At 39.7% G+C, this 25289-nt stretch overlaps 1 protein-coding gene across 9 annotated transcripts in view; it reads left to right on the top strand.

Moving 5' to 3' along the window:
* Nucleotides 1–25289, top strand: part of celf4 (CUGBP, Elav-like family member 4) — a 98802-nt gene that overhangs the window by 52259 nt on the left and 21254 nt on the right. For all 9 annotated transcript variants that reach the window (XM_030134338.1, XM_030134341.1, XM_030134339.1 and 6 more), the window contains exon 3: nucleotides 21138–21186. In XM_030134338.1, the coding sequence (XP_029990198.1) occupies nucleotides 21138–21186 (49 nt within the window). The remainder of the gene's footprint in view (nucleotides 1–21137; nucleotides 21187–25289) is intronic.

Consider the following 25289-nt stretch of genomic DNA (forward strand, 5'->3'; position numbering starts at 1 on the left):
CAGTTTACAAATATTAGATGGTACACATGCATGGTTTGGAAGAACAACATTGTTTCTGGCCACTGGGTTGTAGTAAACTTCTAGGAGTTATAGTAGCCTGACAGGAACGAGTAACAGCATCACCCCCAGAGGCAGTTATTAGTTATTCCTTTCATTTAATTACATGTTTTACAATATGGAATGGGTTCATCATATTTGCAACAAAATGAACAATGAAGTGTTCATCTCCAAAATGAATAGTGGGGTGTAATGCTGCAACAATGAATCGATTAAATTGATCCAAATCGATTCTTAAAAGAGTTGGCAACAAATTCAGCAGTCGATTTGTTGGGTCTTGAGCACGTTAGTATTGAGGCATGTCCACACACTGTGTAGTGTAACAGAGGAAAACACAGAGCAGCGTGACCAGATTTTTAAAGCTAGGTTTACATTATTTTCCCGGCGGCCACGGCAGCCCCGTTTGCCCGAAACATAGTCGCCGTTTATGTAACAAAACTTGAATATGGAGAAAAAAATGGTCAAAATCCCATGGTGCGCTATGCTTCAGGCAAACGGGGCTGCCGTGCCCACCAGAACATAATATGAACCTAGCTTAACCTCCTAAGACCCAGCTATGGGTTTTCTGTCCACATTTGTGGACAAGAGTTTCACAACTTTATACAAAAAAAAGAAAAGAAAACTGTCCACCACAAAGGACATTCCATAAAAATTTGGAAAAACTGCATCTGAAAAAAACTGTTTCATCATGATGTTTCCAATATAGGCACAAACAAAAAAAGCTGGTACTTTGGTGACATTCCCTGGGTCTCAGGAGGTTAAGATAGCCTACATGCTGTGATTACTTTAGCCTGCTAGCTAGTTAGACATCGTAATTATTATTATTATTGTTATCGTAATTATTAGACATCGTAATTATAACATTTTCCTTCATCTCCATTTATCAGGCCACCAAACAAACGTCACTTATTGTTGACTGGAACTAATACATACAACACTAGTTTGATAGCCTATAACCGGAGCTGGTTGAAGACTATAGCTTGCTAGCCTTTAGCCATAACAAGTCTAGGTAGTGGGCTAGTGCTCGGTAACTAAACCTGAAGCCATTGCGGGGATGTAATCATTAGTGACTTGTCTGCAGCCTAAATTGCTTTGGGTTAAATACCGATCTTCGAGAATTGAGTCTTTTGTGTTTATCCGATGAATCAATTAGTTATTAAAATAATCAACAGATTAATGGATTATTAAAATTATCGTTTGTGGAGTGTATAACAATAAAGTTCCTTATTGAGGTTTATCACGCAAAGGTTTTTTTTGTGTGTGTGTGTGTGTGTGTGTGTGTGTGACCAACGATGTTTTAGCTGTGATCTGCCCACCTGTCTGCACACAAAAATACATGCACAACTACTATGCCATCTGCCTACTCATGTGTGTTGTTAAAACTGAAGCAACATGGCCCTGAGAAAGTGTTTTTCTAATAAGACATTTACAGCATGTTACATTTTTGTTTGCCTTTCGGAGCCATACATGTGTTTCCTGGCTGCTGTCAGGTGTGTTCATCCACAGACCTTACAAGCTTACCCTCTTGTTGGTCCAGGCAAGGTTCCAAGAGAGCAGGTTCATCGGGCCCACATGTTTGGAGCTCTTTGGCTGCTTGGCCTCCTATGTGAAGGTTGGCTGGGATTACAAGATTTTTTCTTTTTCTTCTTTGTAGGATTATAACATCTCAGAGAATTGTATTCATGAGATGTGTTGTTTAAGCACATCCTCAGATAGGAGCTCTGTAAATTTCACCCTTTTGTCATGTCTTCTGAGTTTGCAAGCTTCTTTGATTGTATTTTTATTTGTCCATTACAGAGAGAGAAGTGTCAAATTTAGAACATTATGTGTCAAAATGTGTTCAAAGTAAGCACAGCGTAACTCAGTCGAGCACAAGTCTTGTAATGTGCTTTTCTTTTATCTGAGGTGGAAAACACTGTGCCTCCTTTCTTCCCTGCTTCTTTTTCACTCTTTATTTCTCATTTATTACCATGCATGTATCATCTCATGTCAGCCTCAGCTCTCTGTGCACCTATCTCTCTGCCTCTTAACTCCCTTGAGTGCTTTCCTCGTGTTCCCCTTCCCTTCCCTTAGCTCTACCTTATGCAGTTTTTGTGGTCTTTATTAACATTCTGTGGTTCAAATTATAATGATGGCAAGTAAAATATCTTTCAGCTCATCATTTCTCAGTCCGCTCTACAGACGCAAGACAGAGTTTATTTCATTCCTCTAGTTGTGTGCAATATTATTAACTCCTACACTCCTCCGCAAAGAGCTGCACTTTGGATGGCCTCTTTAATGTGGAAGATTTCATCAGTGGTTTTGCTTTCAAAGAACTTATCCATATGTAAAGAATTGAACTTTTTCCGCTCAGCACATTCAGTTCAGCTAATCTAGTGGCTAACGAACAGGGCAACAAAGTAAGAAATGTCAACACAAACCCAGGTCCAACACAGAGCAAAGATTTTTGTGTTAATAAGCATAATGTTCACCATATTCGTGATCTTATTTTAGCAATGAGGAATTTTATATCTTGCACGTTGTGAAGGCAATTTTTTTTTGACAATTACAGTAAAAATATGTGTTAAAATCCCAATATTCAAATGCACATATTCTGCTACAGTCGAACATAGTAAAATACTTACTATTTATATTTGTTCATTGGTTCGCTTTGTGTGTTTATGTCTTAACCTTTTACACCCTGAGACTCAACATTTCCACCTGGACTTTTCTTTTTGGTTTTTTGCATATTTTGATGATAATAATGTATTGTCTAAATGCTTTTGTCCGTTTTTCCATTATACTTGGAAGGTTCAATATCTGGCATTTATTTACAATTTCCTGCATGTAATAATAGTTTAACATACAACAGTTTGAAATTAATCAAAAACACATAACTGGAGTTGGATTTCATTTTGATTATATTTATCTGTACTTGGCTTCTCTTCTTTCTTGGTTTCTTCACTCTACTGTTTGTTATTCACTGGTAACAAATGGGCAAATTCCCCAGCTTCAGGTAGAGACGCAAGTGAAATTATGGTAATCGCACCATATGGCCTGTAAAGTGCAATATCTCAGCTTTCAGAAACTGTTGGAATTTTTTTGACAGCACAAACCATCAGAGAATTACAGTAATCCAAAATGTGCCATCAACACCTCACTTGGTTTTAAATAATACATACGTCTAGTATATATCTATGTAGATATAGATATATATGATATCTAATATATCTATATATTAGATATATATGTCCTAACCAATCATAAGGTATCGACTTTCTCAAATCAGATAAGACAGAAAAAAAACTTTAAAACAAGTTTGTCAGACCTTGCTTGTTTCACACCTGAATTATAAACCATAAAACAAACATTTTTTTCTGGAGCTCCAGATCAACAAGGTTCCTAAGAGGGTTCCCTAACACCAAGGTACAATATCAACCATGACACTGCCTCCGTTATTCACTGATCCTGTGGCCTTGTGTGTATAACATGCAAGTTTTGTGTAGAAAAAACCAGGCCATTGTTTGTGAGACTGTTCTGTACCTGTATGCTGATGACTTAACTCTATACACAAGGGCCTTCCTGATGCAGAGGCCGGGCTAATCAACCAAACACCACTTAAAAATTAAATATTGCGGCAAACAGCCAAACCATTTAGTCTCAAAAGTATATCAGTCAGACAAAAGCTGACTCCAAACTGCTGCAGAATAAATCTCCCTGGGGAGTGTGTTGTACAGATAATACCATCCACACAACACATTCATTCACATCTTTTAGCCTTTAAGTCTGAATGCACTTACCAAAAATTGTAGCTGTGCATTTGTGTTGGATATTTTCCATATTATTAATCAGAAAAAGAAAACAACCACACATAACTTGCCCTCACAAATGGAATGAGTATTACCACAGCCAGTGGAATATTCACACTCAAATTTTTTTCTGTTATTTGCTTTTGTTTTAAACACATATGTGCAAAAACGATAAATACAATTTACTGATTAGATGCAAGGTGGACTCCAGAACAGGAGAAAATAGGTCCTTCTGACAAGTGAGCATGTTTTGTAAATAACATGCAAGTCTCTTGGTGCAAAACACTACTGATTAAGGCACAAAAGGCTTAGGAGAGTAAAAGAGAGAAGAGAAAAAGGCAAATTTATGAATAGTTTATTTCAGTTTTCCCCTGTGAACTTCAATAGTTCAATATAATCTGTAGTGTATTGGTGTTGTTGGTTGTCCTATACTCTGTTTATTTTCCAGGAATGTTATTTAAGAAGCTTTATTTATTAGTACTGAGCAGTAAAACATCAGGAGTATAAGTTTATTCATTAGGATAAGATAAACCCCTTGAGCCTTGACTCAGTCAATAAAAAATTCATGCTATTGTACTAATAATACAATTAATGATAATGCTGATATATTTATTTTTAAAAATATGATTAAATGCTGTTCTGTCAGGACATGTGAACATGAACTGAAGTAGTGCAGCTGGGATGAAAAATTGCAGAAAGGTTGTCTTTCTCCAAGAGTGAGTATTCTCAGCCCTTTGATTTTATTGAGCGATGGATAGAACATAAATCTTCTGCTCCACTTACTTAAAGCAGAGAAAATGTAATCAACACTTTCTGCGGTCTACCAGAAAAGTAATGTAGAATAAAAGTGTTACATACCAATTTTAACATTGTTACATATGTGGCATGTATAAATCACTTTCCCAAAACTGTATTATATACTGTCTTTAATAGGATTATACCTGTACGTGCTTCGCAGAGCTCTGTGCTATTAGCCTTTCCTCCCCATGTTTCCTTTAATAAGGGCAAAGTGGGCATCCCTCAGCAAAGACAAGGCACTGTTGCAGCATTTTCAGCTATTGTGATTTTAATTAGAGGAATTTGGCCGCAGTCAACATCATCAGATCCACTCATTTGTAATCTGAGTGAGTTGGCTAGAGTTGACAAGCTGACGTCCAAGACTCAATCGGACTCTTTAACCCCTCTGAGTAGGCAGATTTTATTCACCGTCTCAGGCAAATACTGTAATGCAGGAACCATGTTGCAAAGTGCATTAAGACTTGAAAGAATAAACTGCATGTAGTCAGTTAAGACAGGCTGCGTTTTTGTAATATAAGCGCATATGTTTACATTTTGTGCAGTCTCGTGAAATAAATGCAGTGCTACAATGCGAGGGGTGCTTTGTGTATAGAAAGCGACAGAAATACATTTTCCACAATTAAAAGATCATATGAAACAGGCAGAACTTCCAAAGTTTAGTCACAGTCAATCAACAGATCATTCAAGAACTGTTCAACTCAGTGGGTTTGAACTAAAGACAAAATAACTGTTCTTGCTGTGCACTCAATAATAGTCATACTTCAAGTCTCTGCCAGCACTTCACATGGCAGGGGGCTAGTCAGTGCCACAGGGGGGCCGCAGCGCTCTGTGCCTAGCCGTGCCATGTGAGGCGAGTGGCAGGCTTTCACCACATGGACCACCTCTCCTTTATTAGATTTGACTCTGGCCCTCCTCGGGTTTGTAATTGCATTTGCCTGATGCTGTGTATTTAAGAATAGAACGGTCTCGGTCCCTGTGGCCCTTCTGTACCTGATTTTCCAGCTGCTTCCACGGGGAGTAGACCAGCACGAACCCCAGGATAAGAGGTCGTCATGACAACCTGGAGGCAGCTGGTGAGGGGAAAATGGAAAGACAACTGTCGTCTTCCTGTGTCTCTCTCTGTGACTTTGCGTTTTCCATTCTGGAGGATTTCTTCTTTGTTATTCATTATTTCTTAATGTCTGTACGGCGATTCACTTTGGTTCATTTTGTTGCATCCCTTGTTCTTGTTCTGACGGAGACCAAAAAAAGCACCAAATGTTTCTTTCTGCTGGGTCTCCCTGGGAGGGGGAAATGAAGGGCTGCCGAATGGGGACTCGTATTTCATCCTGTCCATAATTTATGGAGAGACTAGGTTTAGGAAGGGACATCGCTAACATGGGGGGGATGCTTGTCATAAGCATCCCCCATGAGTCATAAGTGACTGCAGGGGGTACAAATCGATGGTGACACATGTTTCTGTTAGCTACACAGTGGACTTGATGCCATTTTCCCTTCTAAAGCATTTGCAGATAAGCTCCTATTAGGTGTCATTATGTGTCAGTGATACTTCGCAGCAGTGTTTAGCAGTTTGTCAAAACCTCTGTGAAGGCATTCAGACGGGTCTTGTTAGGACAGGCTAATATGACTTAGTGATTTTGTAAAGACATACTATGTAGGTCGCCACATGACCTGCACTAGTCTGCTCTGCCACAGTGAGACAGCAAGCTTTATATGGCATGGAACAGTGACATTCTTTTGAACTGGGAGTTGCACCAGCCGGGGCCAGTAAATCATAAAGCACAACCTGTCTGCTAATCACAAATTACAGCCAGCCTCTCCTGTAGCCCTGATCCAGCTCTCTCCACAGGAAAGCCAGGGCCAAGGAGAAGAATACACGCTCCTGCCAAGTCCCAACCACTCCCCACTACAAGGTGCTTATAAATCGGCACCCTCACAGATAGGTCAAGGTTTTGATTTGGTCGTGACCTTAGTTCATAAATCTGAATGATGTAGGGGCCTTGGTTAAAAGGCTGCTGGATCAACTCTCAGATGGGACACCCCTCCCTCGCTTTCTGTCTCTTTCTCTCCTCTGACTCTCTCTCCCCTTCTATCTTTTCCAGCCTCACGTCCCTTTTTCAGTCTCTGCTTCAGTCCTGAATCCCCGAAGCCACTATAACAGGCAGAGAGAGAGAGAGTGAGAGAGAGCGAGAGAGAGAGAGAGAGATGGCGAGAGGGTGAAACAGGCAATCAATAAATCAATATGTTTTGCGCCACTAAGCTAGGGTAAGCTCACTCTCTCAAAGCTGCGTGTGCATGTGCACACACACACATATACACTCACTTACCATCCCAGCAAATTTCTTTCAACACACACACAAACAAACAAATGAAGGCCCAGGACAGAATGTCCCTTGCCAAAAGACATTTTGTTGTTTTAGGGAGTTTCTTTTTTCTCATTCTATTTCCTGTTTTGGATCATTAAGCCATTGATTTTTGTTTCAACGGGTAAGTGGTGGTGGGGACCCCCTGGGAGCCAGCTGAAAACCTCAACAGAGTGGCCCCAGCAGGAGTTTCTCTAGTTGTGACAGGCTGTTCCCAAGGGCCAGTGGGCCCTCTTAACTCTGCAGGGGAGAAACTATCGTCTGAAATCAGTCATTCTGCCGCGGCAGCCCAAGCCACTTTTCTATAACGGTGTTCACTTGAATATCTAGAGTTCGTCTGGCCAAATGCACGAGTACAAACTCATGCATTTCGTTATAGATTTGGATTCTGGTCCTTGCAGAAATTCTTGGAAGTGCACAAATGGTCAGTTCTCCTTATGGATTTTAAAGGATGAAAAAAGTTGGCTGGAGCAGCTGCTCTCCTATCACTATGTCCAATATTTTTAGGTCCGTGGGGGCGGTGAGGGTAGCAGAGAGAGCTGGAGCGATACGGTGAGATACAGTAGCATCCCTGGCAGACCAAGATTCAGTTGGCCAACAGCCAGCAAGATATTACAGTCAGATATATAGTAACACAGATGGATGCACTCAGCCTAAAGAGGCTGACATATTGGCCAGCGCTGTCATAAGAATGACATAATACCTATGCTGACAGGTAATGAAAATAAAGGCCACTCCACTGCAGAGTTGCATAAGCGTTTTAACTTTAGCTCATACAACGTAAAACATTACCCTTGACATATGGGATATCCCCAGGGAAGTTTTCAGAGTGCTTGGATGTTAAAGGTGGAGGTCTGACAATTGGAAGTGGTCTTCTAATGTGCTGTAGATGTAACTCTTGATTTCTGCACTCACAACCTAAGCATGCAACATTTTCTACCATGTGCCGCCTTGATATAGAGATATTATTCTGCATTTCATTAAAATGCATCAGAGTGATCTGCACTGAATCGATATACTCCCTCCCTCAGAAAATCTAGGCAGGCACTTCTAGCCTGACAACATTTTCCACAGAAAGTGCAAAATTATTCAAATATGTGAAAAGTTGTAATGATACATCTACGATTTATTAATTCCAGAGCTGTCTTATGTCTCATAAAACACCAATTAAATTGTAAAATTTTGTCAATTTTGATCTACCTAATGACAAGGGAAAGTGCAAACAACAAAAAAATGTATAATTAACAGTTCAAGACCTGACTTTCTATTACATTTTGTGTATGCAGTGGCTATATTTGAATTTGAAACCATATTCAGTTCACTGTTGCATCGTTATGGCCAAATGCATCCCAGAGGTGGCTGTGGATGTTACTCAATTGCATCTTGGGTACATTTACACATGGACTTTTATGTGGTTAAGCTTAGTCTGGATGAAATCCAAATTCATTTGAGTCATTTAGTGCCAGATGTAAAGGGGGTCTGTTTCACAAGATGAGATAAATATGAAAAACTGCTGTGTTTTGGCAACATTCCTGCAAAGTACATCAAAGCATAGGACTAAATTAATACCAAGGGAGCATGGCATGTGAGCTGAAGCTCTCCTCTAAAGCACAAAATGCCTTTCAGTGGGGGAATGGTTAAGTGATGAGAAACAATGTGGCATGCGGACATTTTACTCTTGCTATTTCAAAGAGCAAGGCCACTTTTGTATCACAGTAAATAAAATCAAACTAAAACAGAATATGTCAAAAAAATGTATGAATTTTCTCCTTGACAATGTTATCCTCCTATTCCCTACTCCTCTCCAGTTTTTTATTCCGGTCTTCTCCCGTTCTTATCCACTCCCAGACTCCCTCATTTCGAAAGGAAAGGGAGCTAGAGATACTTTACAGGTTCAATTTGAAGGAACTTTTCCTCCATTAATAATGAAATCGCACCCCCTCCCTCTCTCTCTCTCACTTCCTCCTGGAACAAATCTGGTACTGCTCTGTTGCTGCTACTTAAAACTCTCCCTCTCACTTTGTTTCTCACCCTTCTTATCCTTAGCTAAACCTTAAGTTTTGCAGGAAGAGAGAAACAGGGACCGACAAATGAAATAGAAATAAACTAGCCAGAAAAAGGATATAAAAAGAAATTCATTTGCACAGTACATTGAAATAGAAAAATAAATGAGAAATAAACAGAATTTTTTATTATTGTATGTAACATTCAATTTCTTTTTCAGTGCTACACTCACCTTCATGGTCACCATTCCATCTATCTTCCTTTTCAGTCTCTTTCCTTGTAAATGGCATTGCAGAGGGAGCAAGTTTTTGACATTATTACAAGGCACTGAATAGCAGAAGCCATCAGTGTGAACATAGAAATGAATGAGAGTAATAAAAGACAAAGATGAGAACAGATTTTGCTTGTGACAGTTTGGCCGTTGGGTCCTTGACGCTTGACAAAGACAAAGGACTTTACTTTTCTACACTGATTGTGTTTTGCCGTTGACATGGATGGCGTGTGTGAATTCCAGTTGCGTGTATCTGTACAAGCAAACATTAGCGCACACATATGTTTATGTGCATGAGAAGTGCTGCATGCGTTCAATCACGTGCATGTGCATATTTTTGCTTGTTAAATGTGTGGGAGTGAGAGAACATTTGCGTCGCCCACCTGGGCTCAAACTGAGAGCCAATAGAGCTGTGTTACTGAAAAAAACCTCCCTGTTGGTTCTTTGGCGATCCCTAACAGGCAAATTTGACTCTATCATTTCCTTCTTATTCCTCCTTCTTCGCTCTGACTCCTCTTTGCTCTTCTCTGCCATGTTCCTCTGCTCCCAGCACTCAACTCGTTTTCTCTTCTTCTTTTCTTTTTGCCTATTCTATATTTAATCAGCCAGGGAGTGTGGAATTGGTGATTATTTGATGGAAATATGCAGCAAAGAGAAGATGTGTGTGTGTGGATGAGAGAAAGAGAGCGAGGAGTTGATTTCTCATCTGTCTGCCTCCATCGCCTCATACCCTCCTGTCATTTTGGGGCAGAGTAGAGTTTGGAGAGCAGAGGAGAATAGAGGTTATGTATTGCATAACAGCCCTTGCAGGGTTTTAGCTGGCCACTACAGACATGCATGATGCCTCTGTGCTACTTCTCATTCACTTTTTTCTGTTTGCATCACTCTTTCCTTCATATTTGCTGCCTTTTTCTCCCCACAGTCTCTGTGCAAACAAAGGCAATGTTCAGAACGACATTAGCACTGCATGAGAAAAGGCTAACATGCATTTCAATGTGACCACTGCAGTGTTGCAGTGAGACTTAGTGTAGATGCCTCCAGCCAAAAAAAACCCACATATGTAGTCAGGCAAAGAAAAAAAATGACCTCAATTTCTGCTGCAAAATGCGCTTTGTTTACCAATCAAAAACGTTCAAACACACATTCCTGGTAGATTAACTTGTGAAATGAACAGTGTAATTACTTACCTGACAATGTTGAGATGGAGGATGAAAATGACTCCCAATGTGATAACTTTAAAGAGCTGGTAAATCCTTCCTCTTAGTGTTTTAAAGTACTGTGTAGTGTTTTGGAGCATGGTGAGCTTGAAAGATTATAAATTTTACCAAAATAGCCTTCCTTAATATGTCATTCATTCACCAGTGCAATGCTAAAAATTTTTCCATTGTACGTTGTTTTATGTAGATAGATAGATAGATAGATAGATAGATAGATAGATAGATAGATAGATAGATAGATAGATAGATAGATAGATAGATAGATAGATAGATAGATAGATAGATAGATAGATAGATAGTGCTTTTTTTAAATACACAAGTATAGAAAAAACTGCACTCATAACACAAAAGTAAAGTTACAGCAAACGCAAGATCAATGTGTTAATTAAAAGCAAAAAATAACAGAGCTTCAGCTGGCTTCAACAACTTTTAATGACATTAGAATACTTAAGATGATCCATCAGAGTTTATGCTTTTCCCATGCGGCTACAGAGTTTTGACTTCTAGCTACATTTCGAAGGAATCACACATTAGCTAAGCTGTAGTTTACACTGTCTGAACAACACCCACACACTTTGCTGCCAAAGTTACAGCTAACCATTTAAAGCAGAATTAGAAATTAAGATATAATATGGAAAGGCAGAAAAAAAATCTTCACATTTAGCTGGCTCAGTCTGGACATGCAAAGCCAGTAACATACACATTACAGCAAAAACATATGTGTTTGTGTTGAAGAAGATCTGCACTTTCACGCTTGGTTTTTTTCTTTATATAAATATTTTTTTTTTTTTTTTTTTTTTGGGTGGGAGGGGGGTGGGGGGGTTCATTACTGTCTCTCTACATATCTATTCAATACAAGGGCAGGCTATTGTGAGTGACAGCTCATTACACCACCATCTCCTCACCCCTAACCTCATGAGACAGAGACAGGAATAGCCATGTGTGTGTGTTTGTGTGTGTGTGTGTGTGTGTGTGTGTGCGTGTGTGTGTGTGTGTGTGTGTGTGTGGGCATGCATGTGTGCGTATTTGTGCGTATCTGAACATAACAGTCGTTGCGTTTTCTTGCTGAGTGCATTCGTGGTGTGTTTGCTCATGCTGCTATTTGTGTCTATATTTACATTTGCATATGCTGTAAGGTATCTTTCATATGCACAGGCCTTTCAAGTCAGCTCTCACTCTCACTCTCTCCTTCTCATACACACACACACACACACACACAGCCCTGCGATATGCAGCTCATGAATACACCCGCAGCAATTATCGGAAACCCACTCATGGTCTCTGTACCTCGGCCATGGCTGGAGAAGAGGACAAAAGTTGCGGGGGGGATGGAAGTGAGAGCGGTCCACCCTTTCACAATATGACAGCTTTTGAACTTGTTTTTCCTTTTTTTTTTTTTTTATTCATTAGATAAGTGAAAAGCAAAAACCCAGTGATGGCACGCCACTACCAGCCATGATTTATGTTCACCTCTGGAAAGAGAAAAGTAGAATTTATGGCTTTCTCGTCTGGCCTAATCTTCACTATATGCTGCAAAGCCCAGGCAATGCAGTAGGCTTAGAGAGAGGGGGGGAGAGAGAGGTTGAAAATTGTCCTCTACACTTTCTCTAGTTAGCTTTTTCTTTTTTCTTTCTCTTTCTCTCAGTTACTAACTAGCTCTATCACATTTTGTCCTTGTCATTTTTTCCCCTTTCCTTACAAGCTTACATACACCAAAGCGCCCAAACGTACGCGCAGACACATATATACACACACATAATGAACTTTGAACATGTCTGATCACACACATGCAGGTGCACCACACGCACAAACACACACCCGTACATAAACTGGGAGCTACTCAGCCCTCAGCAACACCTTCACTTCTCTAGCACCAATTTTCTCACACTTTTTCATTCTCAGTGTCTTCTTCTCTTTCTTTCTCTCGCTGCCTCGCTCCGCACCTCCGCCCTCAACCGCCTCCTCATATAGATCCTTTCTTTTTATAGTCAAAGCTATAGTCCCCATGGCAACATCAGAGTTGTTGATTGCCAAGGTGCTGTACGTCTAATTATGTAACTATCGCAAGGGGTTGTGTTGTTCGTGCGTATGTGTGTAATGCAGCCTATTTGTTTCTCACCCCAGCACTATGCTCTATTAGCAATGCCTCGTTTTGTGATGGATCAAGCTGTTGTGTGATAATCAATCTTTGTTCGGGGCTTGCCAAAGATTTTTAGAGTCAGCTGTGATGTTTTATGTCAAATACAACTACACAAAACCGTTAAAAACACCTAAATGTTTGGCATTTCTTTGCGTAGATGTTTTTTAATGTGTTAATGTGAGAAAGAGTAAAGGTATGTTGCTATACATCTGTTTTTGCGTCTCATTTGCACTTTAGGCTTAAGCGCACAAGGGTGTAATGTAGAAGTGCATGTCACAGGCAAGTGTGAAGCTATAACAGGTTTTGACAGGGTAAATCATTTGGGGGTGCAGATGATGTGCTTTTTCTATCCCGTTACAGTGTGACAACAGAATTCTCAACTGTCCATTCCTATTAAAGTGTAAACCCTGTCTACTCTTAGTCTACATTGATTCATATCCAGGTACAGTGTTGGAAAAAAAGATAGAGGGAAATGGGGGGAAACACTGTTTTATGCAGTAACTTGCTGTGAAAAAATAGTTTTCACACTTGCAGTCATTTACTCTATTCGGCAGCAAATTCATACAGAGGATGAGGAGGAAGAGGAATGAGGGAAATAATAAGATGTGGAACAAGAATAGAAAGGAAAACAGAGAACACTACTTTGCATTTTAACCTCTCATTCAAAACTGCTTGAAAGCCGTCCCACTACTGCAAGCGTTCAGGCTGTGTGCCAGTGAAAGAAGGAGAAAACAGGAGGAGATAAAGAAGAGGTGGGCTGGTGTGAAATGGATCAAACAATGGATGTGAGAAAAGCATTGCTGTTCTCAAACCAAAAGAGAAAGGAGTGGAGGAGGAGTGGGGGTGTGATAACTTGCAGCTTTTAAAATGTCTGTGTTTTGTAACTAGTTTTCAACAACAGGTCTTTAAAAAGTTGGAACAAATATTTTACGATCTTATAAGAGTGTTATGGGCTTCAGTTATGAAGCAAAAGTCGGATGAATGTGCGTGATGATCTGCTTCCCGAAGCCATGTGGGATCTTAATCTTAGAAAATACTAGAAAGCGGTCGCATGCACGTTTTCCAAGGTCAAATACAGACAAAGGATGAAGGATGGATCTGATTCGGATGCGTGTGTTCTGTTCGTCTGTCATTCTCAGTTGTCAAGTTTTTTGGGGGGTTTTTTTGTATGCCTGAACAGCATCCAAAAGCTATGTTGATGATGGAATCAGCAATGATCAGAGAGCTGGACAGAGAGGCTTGCCTCCTTTTGTGATCTCTGTGTGTTTCCCTTTCATCTGCCTTTGTGGAGACGTAGTGATCTCAGTCGACACTACTGGGACAGCAGCACCACAGAGCGAGCAGCAGCATATAGAAACAGGCGGAAAGATGGTGACTGCATTTTTCATTCACGCTGTTGCTCTGAGCGGGATTTCAGGGTTAGGGTCAGGAAATTCAAATTGAAGATGAGGTGTTTTAAGATCATTTCGGATGTTGAATGCACTACTTCTGCATCCAAATGCACCAGTCGCAATGAAAAAGTCAGTGTGGATGCATTTGTGTGTGGATTACCGTTTTTTTTTTTAATTTCTCAGCTTTATGTGCAGTCTTTGGTATGTAAAGTTTCAGGAATATCATGCATATATCTTTAACCCACAAGGACCCAATGTGACTTTCATGTATGCTCCCAAATGATTTTTCTCTCTATTTAACCTTTCTTAAGTGATCTATCGCCATTTATTATAATATTATACTCTGAATTTTGCATTTTGTTTGTGAAATTCATCTATTTTCCTATGTATTATTGACTGATCATATAAATATTCATAAAAGCTCAGAGTAAAGTCAAAGGTCATTATATCAAAACAGAAAAAAACTGAAGGAAAAGTGACTTTTTTGGTAAAATCTATCATTAGCTGAACATAAATCAAGTGTCTCCATATCACTGTCATTGATCCAACTCCATGGGTTTTACTGGTGAATCAATGTTGTAGAAGATGACGGTGTTTCCACGTTCACTACAGAGCCTTTAAATGTCCAAATGGGTCATATCTGATGATCATGAAAAGATGACAAACTGCATTTTATCCCAATTATTGACATGGATTGATAAGATTAGTGGATGAAGAGTTTAGATCATTTGATGCTTTTGGTTGACAGTAGGTGTTTGGGTCTTTATGGGTTAAATTGTTTTGAGTGAAAGTCATTTCAACAGCAATTGAGAGTGAAACAAGTCTTTACGTGCCTTTTGCGTGCATATGTAATATACCTGTGTTTTAGGGCAAATTTTGGTGCAGTACTTTATCATCTTGCAATATTTTGAACAGAACGGAATATTGATAAATGAGGGTCAATGTCTCATTTACCATAATGCACAGTGCAGCTATGTTGTTGTTTTACTAGCCTCCTCAGTGCTGTGGTGTAACAGCCAAAGAAGGAACAGTCTGTGCCAATTCATTATTCATCTGGATGCTTTTTTAGTATTTATTTTGCTCCTGTCCACTCAGCATGACTGCAGCATGCCACTCAATCCAAACCAGAAACAAACGTGCCAGGTCGTCCCATTGTCAGGAAATACTTGTCTTATCCTTGATCTGACATGAAACAGATTGGCCACCTCTGTTTGTCTGTAAAGATGAGAAGGGATAAAAGAGGAGTAGAATGTAACAAAAGAAAAGATGGGATGTTGGGATGTTTTTCCTCATAGTCTTCTTACCCTCACACACAGACATTGATCTCTTTGCAATATGTTTCACTTTACCATCAAAAGAGAGGTTTGTTGTTTGGCCATATGTCAGGATGAGGAAGTACTGGGGAAGGCAAGAGAAAAATACTCACAGAGATGGGTAGACATTAGAGGAGATAAAAACCTGATGGGAACCCGAGTGAGATTTAACCATTCATCAAGTTTCAAGCCCCTAGCAGCACTGCTACAGATGAGCCTTAAACTTCTTACCAAACAGGAAATCAGCATCGTACAACATTCTGGTGACTTTATTGCCAGTGTTGTAGGAGGTGTTGTACGGTATGTTTGCAACATTTTTGCTTCTGAAAAATGTTCACACGTCGATTTTTAAAACCGTTGTTCGTAGCAGAGCAAAATAAAACTGATTTTGTCACTAGTTTTTGCCTAGTTGCTGTAGCACAGGGTCACAATTTGTCAAGTTGCTAATGTTTGTGAGTGGTAACGTTGATGCCAGTGAATTACTTCAAAATTAAGGGACCAAATTAAAACAGAAGGAACACTGCTTTGCACTGTCATTTAAACTTAGAAATAAATGTTAATGCTGAAAAAGAAAACAGAAAAAGTCCAGACGGTGTGCTTTTTCAGCTGATGTTCTAATACTAGAACCCTGACCTACTGTACTGTATAGAAAAGTTGAAATTTGCAGCCACATAAAGATAAATGAGTCATTTATCCGTGTTAACTAAATAAATGAACATTTTAATTAGCATCCTTCTTGGTAGTTCTTCTCGGTTCAATTAGACTGGTTTAGCTCTTTTGAAAATGTTTTGTCTCTCAGCCAGTAGACTTCTTCAGTTCTAATAACTGGTGGGGGAAAATGTAATTATAAACCCGCAAGGGGAGTGGTCTGTGTGTGTGTTACTCCCAACTTACCTGTTAGGGTCGTAATGTCCCTGAGGAAGAACTGAGAAGAACTACCAAGAAGAATGAGAACCTGGACAAATGAGAACCTACACACACATTTTTATTAGATGTTTTCTCAACTTTTTGTGAGATAAAACCACTTTACTTGCCTATTCTGGTTGCATCCTTACTTTAAGAAGTACCTCCTCAGCAGTATTTAAGTACAAGATAAAACCTGATCAACAACAAAATAAAGAGTCCACTAGCTCTATAGTAATGACGCAAATATATTTTGCCACACAAATATGCAACTGCAGCAACTGCAACTCATGTCCTATTCAGCACCGCTGAATATTGAATAGGACATGACCAAGCATGTGTTAGCAGTTCTCCTTACTATTACACAGGATACAAGAGCCTCATTTGCTGTGTTTGCAATGTGACTTATTGGCTGGGATAAAACGAGCTACCTAGATTAGTCCACGTACTTGCAAGAAGGATCACAAGAAAAGGAAATGTTATGTGACTAACTGACCTCATTTTTTTTCCCCTGATGAACACATCTTGTGCCATGGGAAAAATAACGTTCTTCCTCACCCTGAATCTAGTTCCATTAGTCACATTATGGCACTTCTCTCTGCAGTGGTAATAGTGGTGGACGGGCAAGAGCTGCCCTTGCAGGCGATGCTGTAAAATACTGTACTTCTTTGACTCTAGAGGTTGCACAAGTCAATAAAATTCAAATTTAATATGTACAATAGGAGCTTTGATAGAAATGTGGGTATTGTATGGGAGCGTAATGCCGCTGTGAATTAAAGTAGATCGATACTTCTAAAATAGATGACCACTTGTGATATGTACTACATACCTGTTAAATATTCTCCGTTTTTTTCAGCTAATCTTGCTACTGGGGTTTTTCGTTACTCTGTACATGATCCCAGTTTCCCAAAAGCATCTCAGGGTTATAACCATATTTGTTCAGCTAATGTTTCCATTGGCTTGTTTCCATCCCAAGATGAGTGTTGTGCATGCTGAGATACTTTGGAAGGCAGGTCCAGTTTGAGTGCCAGTGGTTCATTTGATAGTATGAATACAGGCTTTCACTTGAACCAAGTCCCGGTCGTCCCGCTCCTCAAATCAAACATCTGGAACTCCTCTTTTGCAGATGCTTTGTGCCACATACAGCACACTTAAGAGGAAGAGAAAATATGTATGAACAGGTAGCTCAAAAACCAAAACACCTCAGCATTCAAAGGGGAAAGAGACAGAATGAAAGCTTTTGGAATGTGAAAGGAAAAAATGGCCCTCAGCTGCAGAATGTAAAATAGAGCACGTTTTGACAATAGTAGAGGAGGAATATTATGAAGACAGCCTTCCTTGCTTCCCTGGGAGAGTTTCATGGAGTGCTTTCTCACTGTGATAATGAAATGACCTGGCCTGCACTGCTCTACTCTCTCTCTCTCTCTCTCAAAAACACATCTGCTAGACGGGGTGAAAATGAGAAAATCCTACCTCCTCTACTGAGTTTCGTAAGGCATACTTTCAATATTCTTTTTCACAGACAATGATGGGAGTGAGAGTGGCTGTGTACTCTTGTGTCCTTGCGAGTTGTGTATTGCTGTAGCTATGTGTGCATCTATTACTCTGTGGGTGTACACTGGCACTTACTCTGTCTTGAGCAACTTGTATTAAACTGTATTGGAAGCACATTTGACATAACAAGGCACTATAGAGAAATTCACTAGATAGAAATTCCATAGAGTTGTCATCGTAACATTGTTTTTGTAACTTCATTTCTGCGGTTTGCACGCAGTGAAATCAATACAGTAAGCAGCAAAACTCACATCAAGGACTTCAATTTTGTCCCATTTCAAGGTAGAATCCAATACAGCAAACTATAGGCCCACACTATTTTGAGCTAATCTTGTGGGCCTTGCTAGACATTCAGGCCGTACTAGACTGATTCAGAAGAATGACTCACCAGTTTGGTACAGCACAGACTGCATGCAGGCCATGTATTCCCTCAGCTTCTAGTTAGCAGGGAATCTATGGCAGCACTGAGGCAGAGCGCTGTCATTGAGTTACATAATCAACAGAGGAGTGTAGTGTGTGTGTGTGTGCGTGTGTGTGTGTATGCATGTGTAGCTGCCGTTCTTTTTGAGCTGTCGATCATGTGGTACACCAAGGCCACTCTAACACAAGGCTGCTGAGGTGGACTTTCAGCAACAATGGAGCTTATCCTGCGTGTGTGTATGTGTATGTATGTGTGTGTGTGTGTGTGTGGGCCCATGTGCGCTCACTAGTGTTTTTAAAGGCATACGCGTGGATGAATAGGCTGCTGCATTTACAAGGCTAAGGAGAAAAGCACACTACATACAAGGTATTAGGTGTGCATGCTGAGAGATGAGCCAATTTACTGCACATGTGGACTCACAAGGATAAATTTACATATCCATTGTGTGTGTGCTGTTATGTATCCTGTTGTATGTTTCCATGCATGCATGCATGGATGCATAGCCTTGTTTGCGATTTTGTATGTTGGTGTGTATCTAAAACCCGTGCACATCCAGTCATGTAGGCTTACCTTCTTGCATCTGCATACACGTGTCTTTGTACTTGTCTCCATGTCTGCATATCAGTGCTTCATTGTGTGAGCGTAGATGGTACTTTTTCTCTTATTGGCATGAGGCTAAAGACAGTTTATTGCATTGTCTGTGTGTTGGATGGGTTCTGCTGCTCAATGCTGCCATCTGCCTTTGGCTAACACCACTACACACATCCTAGGGGAGCTATCTGTGCTAGTCAGCGTCTGGTTTTAACAACTGTTTTGGGATCGGTTGTCCAGTGGGCTGGTGCTAACTCACCCTATTATGAGCAGGATGATAAAACTGACCTTGAAGCAGTTTATGGGCCTGGGATAATGGAAACCTCTGATAGAGAGCCCATGAAACTCCACTCAGCTTTCAGTGACAAAAGAAAATAATGGTTTAACCACTTAACATTATTTTGAACTGTACCTAAAAATTTATGAGGAGACATTTAACATGTTGGTGCTCGACTATCAATGATGGATTCAGAGAGATACCTGTGAAGTAATGTGGATTTTTAGATGTTAAGTATGGTATGTTCTTCAGGTTTTGGCTCATCAGAGAAGAAGCAAGATTTCAGCGAAGAGTGAAATTAAAAACAGAAAAATTAAACACACCTCAGGGGGGTCAGTGCTCTTATACATACTGTGCAGGTTAAGACCGGAGCTTGCATATAAAACCAGTGGAGGTGGAACACAATTAGGTCAGATTGAGGCCAGACCATTTGTATGGGTCACGGTAAAGCGCTCATATGTATGCAGGCTTATAGGGCCCCTGGGAGCACTGGGCTGACCTTGTCCCTTACTCTGATCTATGTCCTCATCTCCCCTTCTGTCCTCTTTCCTCACTCCTTCTCCTGTCTCTTCTTTTTATCATCACATTTCTCTAATTTCAAACACGATTTTTTTTTTTTACCGTTTTCAATTATTTTCCCATCTTGCACCCTGTTTAGTTTCATGCCCTCCTGTGATCTCTCCTTTTTTTTATTCACGTCCTTCTTTTTCTCTTTCACTTTTTTTTTTTTTTACACATTTTAACTTTCTTTTTTTCCATTCCTCATTTTCTTTATCCCCCCTCGTCCTTTTTTCCATATCAACAGCCAGTCTGATAAATAATGCATCACAGCACATTAAAAACATTAGTAGGGTTCTCTTGGCTGTCAAAGAGAGGGAGGAGACAAGGGAGAGCAAGGAATGGGTAACTCCATTTTAAATAAGTGTTATGGAGAATGATGTGATTTAATATTAGCAACAGAAAAGCGCCAGAAAAGGGGCGAAGGTCCGAGCTTTAATTGTGTTTGCATCGTGACATTGTGTCCTCATATTCAAAGGTTTAGCCCTTAGTTAGATCATCTGAAAGCTTGCAGATTCATTATGATGATGACTGTATCAGCAAACTCAAAATAAAAGATTTAATGACATTTAACAAAACACTGATGCTGCATCACACAGAACCTTGACCTTTTCCCTCCTTCTCTTTCATCCTCTCCTCTCCTCTCCTCTCCTCTCCTTCTCCCCTTCCTCCTGGCTGCGTGGCGATTGGCATTATTAAAAATTGATTGGCGGCGAGCGTTTAGCAGGGTGGTGAGGCGGAGAGGGAAGGTTTGACAGGCAGGAGTGAAATGAAAGGAGTGCCTCGGCGGACACACTGTGGAAAGGTCTCAGTGGGGGACAGACATTGTATGTGTGTGAGTGTGTGTATGCACTTGTATGTACAAGTCTGTGTGTTAGGGTTGAAGGAAACTGTACAGGAACATTTTGTTGTAAGGCTTAGGAGTCTGAAAACTCTCACAAAGTGGTTATATACTGTATGGATGTACTGTACGTGTTGTTTTTGCACAATTTGCATTGCTCCGTTGATATATACTGTACATTTTCAACCATATACAAGTCCACATAGATGACTTTGCTGCAGCACATGAGGATTTCAAAGCAGACTGTCACAGTAGCTCTGCTGACCCACAGTTACCTCTCTTCTATCCTCCCTCCATCCCTCGTTCTATCTCGCTCCTCATCCCTCTGCTCATTCCTCTTTCCAGCCCTTCCCTCTGCTTTCATCTCAGATCAAATAATGTTTCCAACCCATATTCCCAACCAGCTATTCCCCCAATGGCTATAAGTGCTACAGCTTTGGAGATTTTCAATACACTTTACTAGCAATTTGGCTGAGTGATTCGAAAAAAGTTTTTTTGTGAAGCCAGTAGGAGGAGTAAAACCATATGCCATTATATTTGTACACGACGCTAAATTGCAAGATTTCTTTGTCTGTTACTTTTTTCTTTCCTCTGTTTCGCTTATTTGTCTGGCTTTCCTCATTTTGATTCTCCTTCTCTCTCCATCACAGATGAACAGACCTATCCAGGTGAAGCCAGCAGACAGTGAGAGTCGAGGAGGTATGTTCTTCTTTTTTACTATTTTTATGTCTTTGGTGGCACATCTTTTCTACCTTCCTTTCTTCCTCTTTTTTCCTTTGTTCTGACCCTACAAACATGCTGCCTGTGCGTATCAGCCTCACCATTATCTGTCCCATTAGACCATGCCCTGTACCTCGACGCGGGCTGACAGCACGGCCTGGCCGAACCCTCCAGTATTCAGAACACATTATGTAAACAGAACTCTTCCTGGGCAATGTTGGCCAGCGCGGCCGCTGGCTTCTCTCCTGGAGTTTAATCATATGCACCGATGCATGTACATGTATGCACAACACAAAACCAAGCACATCTTGTCACGCTTCAGGGGAAAGCAGGTCATTTCTTTATGTCAAACAACTTCAATAACACTATCTACAACAAAGCAAATCCTATTTGACTACTCTCACAAGTCTGAATCTACCAAATGAACCGCTGATGCAAATGACAGATCTTGGGGAATCAAATTGGATGTCCAGTCGGGTATTTTGTGAGCTCGGTGCAGTATTGACAGCTAGGACAGCTTAAAGCGCATTTTCTACGTCTAGACATGTGGTGACCTGCTCCTGACATCAATCAATGGACTGTACAAGAGAGGATTGATGCAGTTTGACCGTTTTTGGCTGGAGTCTTTCAAACTTTGCAGTTGTTAAAATAATTGGCACCAGAGCAATTCCTCCACTACAAGAAGGGAAAGAGAGAAGGGGGGAGGGAGGAAAAAGGAAATAGAGCATGCAAGAAGTTGAGGGTTGATAAGCAGGAGAGCCACGAGGACTGAAGGAAAGGTGTTAGCCCGTAAAGAAAAAAAAATTAGGGAAAGCAAGAGAGATTGTGGGACATCCTCTTCTGTTTAGTGCGGTGGTTGTTTGAGTATGATTGATGGAGCGGGAGGGAACAGAGGTAAGCACTGAGCGTGAGGAAGCAAAGTGGGGGTAATGCAGGACTTCCATATCTTTTTTTAGTCTCTCCGTGTGAATGTCCTCATACACCTACTGTATATCCTCCTCATCCATCCTCCCTACACTTCTCCACACACCTGTTTTGCCTACATGTTTTCTTTTTTTACTTCTGCTTTAATTTTTTTCACAGAGTCCAAGTGCACTCATACTTCTAAGTGTGCAATAATGTACAGCGACCCAGTCAAATCAATAATTTGAGAAAAATATTAATAGAGTGTATATCTTACATGGTGTTTTCACAATTAAATCAAATATTCAATACAATTCTATAGTTGGGAGGATGTTTAGCACAATCGCAGTTTGTTTCACCAAAGCCATGTAATAAGTGATGTCATGACAAGCAAGTAGTATTTGTGATGATGTGATAAAAAAGTACAATATACAGAGTATAATCAAATGACTAAATATTGTATATAAATAGGGAATGATACTAAAAAAACAGTCATTGCAATATTTTTTTCTGTGACATACACTATATGGACAAAAGTATGAGGACTCATTGAATTAATATTGATTGAAACAATTTTATATTGTGAAATATATCACTGTAATGAATATTATTGTTTCATCTTTAGGGATAACTTTGTTTAGTCTGTCAAAACTGTTGATTTTTTTTTTTTTTTTTTTTTAGAATTATTTAAAATGCTCTGCCTCTAAATTTCTGAAATATTTGTCATATTCTGACCTTAAAGAATGCTAAGGAATGAATGAATTTTAACCTACAAGTAATGTCTGGTTTCTACAACTCTGACTCAGGAAGTAAAATCAGCTTTTAAACTTAAAAGAAATATTTATTTGACATTTATCAGGGTAAATATTGATAACAACTGACACAAACACTTCTATAGTGATATTATCTCCAATCAACTAGAATGGGAAATCCTACCAGCTGTAAGTGTGGTGTGTCCCAGTATTTTTGTCCATATAGTACAGTGGTTTTCAACCTTTTTCAGCTTGTGACCCCATTTCAACATCACAGATTTCTGGTGACCCCAGACATTCAAAACAGAGACTTTTTTTTCTTTTTTTGCTAAAATTAATTTGTTTTTGATCATGTAATAGTTTGCTATTCTATGTTGCAAATAAATGTTAATTTTAGACGACATTTAGTCTATATAATGTATACTATTATGGACGGAGGCAGTATAGCCAGGTGTAGATTACTGCACAAAGTGAGAATTTTCTTTTCCTTGGTCAGGATATGTACAGTCAGTCCAGCTTGTATTTACAAGGCTGACAATTAATACTGAACAAACAATAATTCATACTATGAATTATGAAAGAGCTGCAGCATCTGAAACTGACCACAATGAACATTTGAAAGATAAACAGTACCACAGTGCTTCAGTTTCAGCTTCAGAGTTTGTCATGTCTTTTATATTTTGTGATTGTCTCTCTCAACTCACCATATATTTTTTTATTAGTAAGTTGTTCTATTTTTAATCAATTACTAGAAATTTCAGGCGACCCCATTTGATTTCCAGGAGACCCAACATGGGGTCCAGAACCCAAGGTTGAAAAACACTGATAAAGAGTATATTACAATAGTGAAGCGTAGCTCTAATGGGGAAAAAAAAGATGATTGTAGAATTTTTTAAGCATCTGCAGTGAAAATTATAATAATCATAAAAATGCCTTAATGTGAAGCAACCTTTATTAAACTTTAATACTGTACAATTAGCCGTCACAATTTAGGTAATTACAGAGAAAGGAAACACTCATGGGGATCAAACTATACGTGCCTTAGAGCTTTAACTCATGTTATATCAGATGGGTTCGGTTGTGCATTAGAAATGGAAGGAATAGTGTGGGTTTTCCTTTTTTTTTTTATCAAGTTGCAAAAGTTTTAACGTAACATGTTTGAGTTAATTTTTCTTACTCAGTGCTGCAAATCCTTCAAAAATAACCAAATAAACAAAAAAAAGAAAAAAATGACATGACCACTAATAAAGCATGAGGAAAATCAGGAAGTGTAACTGTCATGTAATGTCTGTTGAGTGTGTGTGAATTTTACATGGTTGCAGAGATGCAAGGCCTTCTTGTTGTGTATTGATTTGCTCTCCAGCTGAATACGTGTGTGTTAACAGCCCTTTCCCAAAGAAAGATGTAATATTTATTGGTGCCTTCCCAGAGGAACTGTATACTTCGGCCACCAGTGAGGTGTGTTCTACGTACTGTATGTGTGTGTACGTATTAGCAAAGAACAAGGGAGTGTGCGGGCAAATATTTCAAGATTTGTGTGTACGTATGTGTGTGCATATGTGTGTGTCCTCCACCCCTGATGTGCGCTCCACTCTTGTAAACACTCCCCCCCAGTGCAAGGCCAGAGCGCAGATTAGTCTTGTTGACTCGGCAAGGACACCCTGTCAGGCACAGGCAGTGGGGAATGGACCCTAAGCGTGCATACACACACACACACAGATATCCTCACGGTAATTTGCAGAGCGCATTCAGAGGCAATTGCACCGAGGCTCATTAATTTCCCAACATATACATCCATTTCCACAAAGCTCGGATTCTGCATAACGTAAAAACGGCTCTCGCACACTGACACATCTGCTTCCAACGTGCACTAACACACTTTTGCCTTCTGCCTCACAATTCCCTTCAAACATTCATTCAGTGACTCAATCACGCTGTCATGTGCTCGCACTAATGCAGGAACTAATTGTACCGTTTCTTTTTTTAAAAGCTTTGAAGCAGGATTTCTACCTCAGGACATCATCCACAATTTATTATACTAAAATTAGAAAATATAAAAAAGTGACATTTAAGGTTTAAGTGTTTATGGAAATGCCTATTTTAACCTCAACACAGACTGGACATTAGTTGCTGTAAAAGACGAAGAGATTTAAGTTCTTAACTGTAAAATAATGCTGTTTTGTCTCAACATACAGGTCTTTATAGTTGTGTATTCTACTGTGTATGATTACTTATTGCTTACGTGTAGTTTTTCCATTAAAGTTATTGATTATTATAAGTTTATTGATTAGTGTACGCTGCTGGTCCCAAGAACAAATATTGTTTCATCTGATCACAATAAAGAACCTTGAACCATATATGATAAAGTGGTACAAAGTGCATAAACAAATCACACAGTCTCATAAAACCCTGTGCAGAATGTGGTTA

Source organism: Sphaeramia orbicularis, chromosome 5 (assembly GCF_902148855.1).
Source record: "Sphaeramia orbicularis chromosome 5, fSphaOr1.1, whole genome shotgun sequence".
Taxonomy (NCBI): Eukaryota; Metazoa; Chordata; class Actinopteri; order Kurtiformes; family Apogonidae; genus Sphaeramia; species Sphaeramia orbicularis.